The 4,769-nt window shown below is 47.2% G+C and overlaps 1 protein-coding gene across 2 annotated transcripts; it reads left to right on the top strand.

Moving 5' to 3' along the window:
* The first annotated feature begins 275 nt into the window (after positions 1-275).
* LOC128469837 (uncharacterized) lies at positions 276-4,103 on the top strand. 2 transcript variants are annotated; one of them, XM_053451632.1, is made up of 8 exons: positions 276-507; positions 646-686; positions 1,271-1,406; positions 1,607-1,761; positions 1,867-2,029; positions 2,484-2,567; positions 3,048-3,155; positions 3,617-4,103. In XM_053451632.1, exons 1-8 carry the CDS (start codon positions 379-381, stop codon positions 3,743-3,745), a joined length of 945 nt encoding a protein of 314 aa, XP_053307607.1. In that variant the 5' UTR covers positions 276-378; the 3' UTR covers positions 3,746-4,103. The 2 variants fall into 2 exon arrangements, with proteins under 2 accessions (XP_053307607.1, XP_053307608.1); XM_053451633.1 differs by having other exon boundaries at positions 3,048-3,181; positions 3,617-3,768.
* The last annotated feature ends 666 nt before the right edge of the window (positions 4,104-4,769 follow it).

Raw genomic sequence — 4,769 nt, 5'->3', positions numbered from 1 at the left:
TCCAGTTAAGGTTCTCGTTTAGCCCAATTTCATGTTTCTTGTGATGGTGAAAAGCTCGATTTTCTGGACAAACTACATTGGTGAAATATCTGTGATCTACAGAAAGGTATCAGAAGGCTGCTGGCAGCCAGAGGCGACAGGAGAGATTTTGTACACAAGCGGTGACCGTATCTATCAGGTCCGCCGGGATCTCGTGTGTGAGGATCCAGGAGGAACGGCTGCGGGTTCCTCCATTTGTCTCCCAAGCCTGGGGCTACTTTATCCTTTTTAATGAAATTTGGGTTCAGTGAGTAAAAGAATTATGAAATCACGTGTGTGCGTGACATCATACGAAGAATTCTGCTGAACGACATTTCACTTGATGAATTTGGGGATAAAATGGACTATTTTGGATTTTTTGGGGTAATTGATAGCTTTTTTTCATCAGTGTTTTCAGTTGTGATTCTGTGGCTGTTGAGCATCTTCCTTTATGTAAAACTGGATGAATTTGTTGAAATTCAGGAAAAGGTACGTGATTTTTCACATGTGTTTCGGGGGGGTGCCCAGGGCGTGCGTGGGGGTGACACATGGCATTTGTGGAGCATGGATGACCGGGTTAGAATTGGTCACAGATGTGCATTGATTTGCTTGTCTGTTTTCCTCCAGGTAAAGGAGAAAGAGGGAAGAAAGTCCAGTGACGAGACAATGTAGGTGTATAAAGTTTGTGGGGAAAAGTATTGTTTCTGTGTTTGATGAGACCCCAAAATCCCAACAGCCCCCATCACCCAACCCCAGTGACTAAATCCGCAAACCTCTGATGTGTGAAGGAACGAGAATCACGGGTTTGAGCGGATCCTGCCCTGCATTCCAGTGAAGCCCTGCTCGGGGCAGAAAGTAACATTTACCTATTTACCCAACAGAATGAAATGAAGCCGGGCAACCGCAAGTCCCTCGTCTAGCTTCACGGAGAGTGTAACGGGGGCAGGCTCACTAAGCAATGCGTCTGTGTATTTGTAATGAATATTGGACCCGTTCTGCGGGATGCCGTCTGATGTTACTTTGTTGATACTCTTATTTTTTCTATTCTTGAAATTGACATTTCTTTAGTAGTTTTATGAAACTATAAAATAACCGGTTTATGTTACTGGAAACCCCTCTGTCTCCCCGTGAGAGCCGCCATGGCTTGTGACGCCGGGCTCTGTTCTTGGGCCGTAAGAAATTATTATTTAGCAGAGCATCTCCCCCCTCATCTCAATTCCTGCGGTAACTCCACGTCCTCTTCTCCCTCCAGCAAAGCGAATTCACCTCTGGTCGCCAGCATCGAGAACGCAGAGAATTTTGTTGCCCTTTTCAACAACTGGCTGTTTGAAGTGGATCATATAGACGAGGGGCCGCCATCGGTGCTGGGGCATATCCACAAACTGCAGGTAGGAAACGGGAGCATCGACTGGTGCTGGGGCATATCCACTAACTAAAGGTAGGAAACGGGGGCATCAACCGTTGCTGGGGCATATCCACAAACTGCTTCTTAAACATGAGGATACCCGTAAATGCCCCGGAGCAGGGGGTGTTCTGGAACTGATATTGGGTCATGCAGAGGCCTCCCTGACATCATTACACTCTACAGAACGCCGAGAAGGAGCTGAAGAAGATCCAAATGGTGATCGATTCCCTCGAGAAACAGATTTTCTACAGATTGAACCCTACAAAGGATCACGAGAATGAGAGGATCCGGGGTCTTCTTGAAAAGTTTGAGCATACTAAGGTTTATGTGGAATTAAGGTACTTTTCTTTCGATTTTTGGATAAGGGGATCCAGTGGTTTGCTATTCCGTGGCCTCTCCCTGGGCGCTGCATGGTGTAATGCTGTATATTTTTGTATCGGCAGGCACTACTTGCTTCATCGCGCTCAGACGCAGCTGAAGCTCTGGTTGCAGCGAGGAAAATCACTGAAAATCTGGTTATCGGACTCTATGGCCCTGCAGGAGCAGCTGCACCGAGAAGCATCCGTGGCTGAAGCCCACATCGCGGAACATCTTCAGTTACAAAAGGTACAAAAGCCACCAACAGTGGAAAGTCCTGGGTGATGCCACGGGCAAAAATCTTCAGATAATATTTATTTATCCTATTTTTAGAAATATAGAACCTGCTGGCAGATCAGACCCCGTCGGCCTGTCTAGTTGCCCGTTTTTCCTGCCGTTGGTCTCATCTTTTTTGCTTTTTAATTTAGGCAAAACTATTCTGTGATGAAATCCACGCGCATCACGATGCTTCCTTGCTGTTCAAATGTTTTTTGTTGGGAAGTAAATATTTTTTATATCTATTTATTTTCTGATGGACTTTTGAGAAGGAAATAATGATGAAAAAAAATCTGAAACAAACATAATGTAGAATACAGGCACAATCTTCTTAGCACGGAGCCGGCAGGATTATAACACCAGCCCGCGTCACCGGCAGTGCTGGCAGAGGAGACTGTCCTGATCGTCTCATCTCACCCTCATTTAGATCCTGATTAAAGAGAGCGTCTGTATGGAGACAGAGCTGGGAATCTGGAAGAATATTTTATACCAGATGACGGATACCTTAAAGGTAAAATATTGATTGATTTAGTGAAACTATGCCAGCGTGCGCCCCCAGCGTCCCTGCAGCCAGCGTGCGCCCCCAGCGTCCCTCCAGCCAGCGTGCGCCCCCAGCGTCCCTCCAGCCAGCGTGCGCCCCCAGCGTCCCTGCAGCCAGCGTGCGCCCACAGCGTCCCTCCAGCCAGCGTGCGCCCCCAGCGTCCCTCCAGCCAGCGTGCGCCCCCAGCGTCCCTCCAGCCAGCGTGCGCCCCCAGCGTCCCTCCAGCCAGCGTGCGCCCCCAGCGTCCCTCCAGCCAGCGTGCGCCTCCAGCCAGCGTGCGCCCCCAGCGTCCCTCCAGCCAGCGTGCACCTCCAGCGTCCCTCCAGCAGTTGCAGTATTCATGTAAAAGCTCATAACCTGCCTTTGTTGTAAATCTAAATATTTTGAAGTCACAGACGCCTTCTGAATAAATACCAAATCTTAACGTTTTTAATAAAATATTTAATCCAGGAAGTTGGAAATTACTCAAAGAAATTTGAATGCTCATTGGGAAAAAAGACATGTGACGATGAACCCAAAAGATGGTCTGAAGTTCTGATTGATGCCCTAAATGAAGAGGTAACATCGGGGGGAGATGGACAAAGGTGGGTAACAGCTGTGATTGGAGCTGGCTGCATAGCTATCCATGTGGAACCAAGGCCTGGCGTGTAGGTATCCACGTGGAACTAAGGCCTGGCGTGTAGGTATCCATGTGGTACCAAGGCCTGGCGTGTAGGTATCCATGTGGTACCAAGGCCTGGCGTGTAGGTATCCATGTGGTACCAAGGCCTGGCGTGTAGGTATCCATGTGGTACCAAGGCCTGGCGTGTAGGTATCCATGTATGTTTATTTGAGGATATATTGCCAGAAACTCAAAGCCGTTCTCTAGACAAAGTTTACTCAACAGAGCAATTTCTATCGTAACAGAAGAACAGGAAAACATATCACGCCTTCCCTGTAGTGGCTTCATTTTGGACATTGGTTCTAATGGCCACCCTGTCTGTTTGGAAAAATAACACAGATTTTTCTTTTTAATACAGATGGATCAGGTTCTTCATCGATTTTCAGCGCTGACCAACCTAACAAAATGTTACCAAATGCATCTGGAAGAACTTCAGAAGATAAAATCCCATCAGTCCCAGACAAGGAACCCGAAGCTGGTATTTTAAGCACTAGTGGACATTTCATTCAGTGACAGTCATTGTGGGATCCGAGCGGCGTGTCCGGGATCTGCTCGCTCTGGAACCAGTGATCAGTCCGGAGAACATTTCAGGCTTTGGGCAGCAGTGATGAGCATCAGGTGCCAGCGAGGGTTAATATCTAAGATAATGGGAAGTGACAACTTCTTAATAAAAATATGCAAACACAGGGGGCGTGGTCCAGCAGTTAAGATCATCCAGTGGATGTGGTTAGAGGTGTTGTTGGGGTGGAGCTATTTGCGTGTTACTGAATGGGGCATTTAGAAGAAGAAGAATGTTTTTTATTTATCCCGTTTAATGAATAAAGCCGTTTCCTGCTGTTTCTATACACATTATCGGGGCTTTTAGGGCTGGAGAATACTGTGATACCTTCATACCCAGCAAACATTCTGACCTCCTGGAAACAGGGGCATCAGGGGACTAAAAAGGGCACAGGGATTTGGGGGCCAAAATGGGACTGGCCAAACTAAACCGGGGCATGTGGAGTCACACAATTTGCAGATAACATAATTTCTGAGACACATAGAAACGACTCCTGGGAGGGAAGCCAGCGGGCTTCGCAGCCTCAGAGCTGACAATTTTATGAAGGGTTTGTGGGGATGTTGGGATGAAGACCAATATTTGGTCTGAAACATTCAATGAGTGGGAAAACAGCATCAGTAAGGAGAGAGCAGCAGAGACACTAAGGAGGTACCTCATTAAATTATACCCCAGTATATATACACACACTCTTTCCTGGGTAATGATACCTGCATCGAAGGCCAGTAACGAGGGGGTAACCAGAAGGGCTCCGCTCCTGCACTGGGGAGGGAGAGCTGGGGGTTATTAGACAGTTATATACGTTTTTATCTTTACTGATCTGTAGAAAATATTCTCTTCAGCCACAAGATGGCAGCAAAACATCACCGCCTGATCCACGGCTGATGGGAACGTATTCACTAAAGTGAATGTCTGCAGAGAACAAAACGCCGTCCATTCAGACTTCAAATAATTT

Source organism: Spea bombifrons, chromosome 12 (assembly GCF_027358695.1).
Source record: "Spea bombifrons isolate aSpeBom1 chromosome 12, aSpeBom1.2.pri, whole genome shotgun sequence".
In the NCBI taxonomy this organism is placed as follows: Eukaryota; Metazoa; Chordata; class Amphibia; order Anura; family Pelobatidae; genus Spea; species Spea bombifrons.
The sequence above is the reverse complement of the archived record's forward strand: the minus strand, read 5'-3'. Positions and strand labels throughout refer to the sequence as shown.

What these genes read in the sequence shown, in the direction of transcription:
- LOC128469837 (XM_053451632.1), top strand. Translation starts at nt 379, where the DNA reads ATGGACTATTTTGGATTTTTTGGGGTAATTGATAGCTTTTTTTCATCA. An exon ending in AACATCTTCAGTTACAAAAG is followed by an intron (nt 2,030 to 2,483) that starts GTACAAAAGCCA and finishes ACCCTCATTTAG; the next exon opens with ATCCTGATTAAAGAGAGCGT. An exon ending in AGATGACGGATACCTTAAAG is followed by an intron (nt 2,568 to 3,047) that starts GTAAAATATTGA and finishes TATTTAATCCAG; the next exon opens with GAAGTTGGAAATTACTCAAA.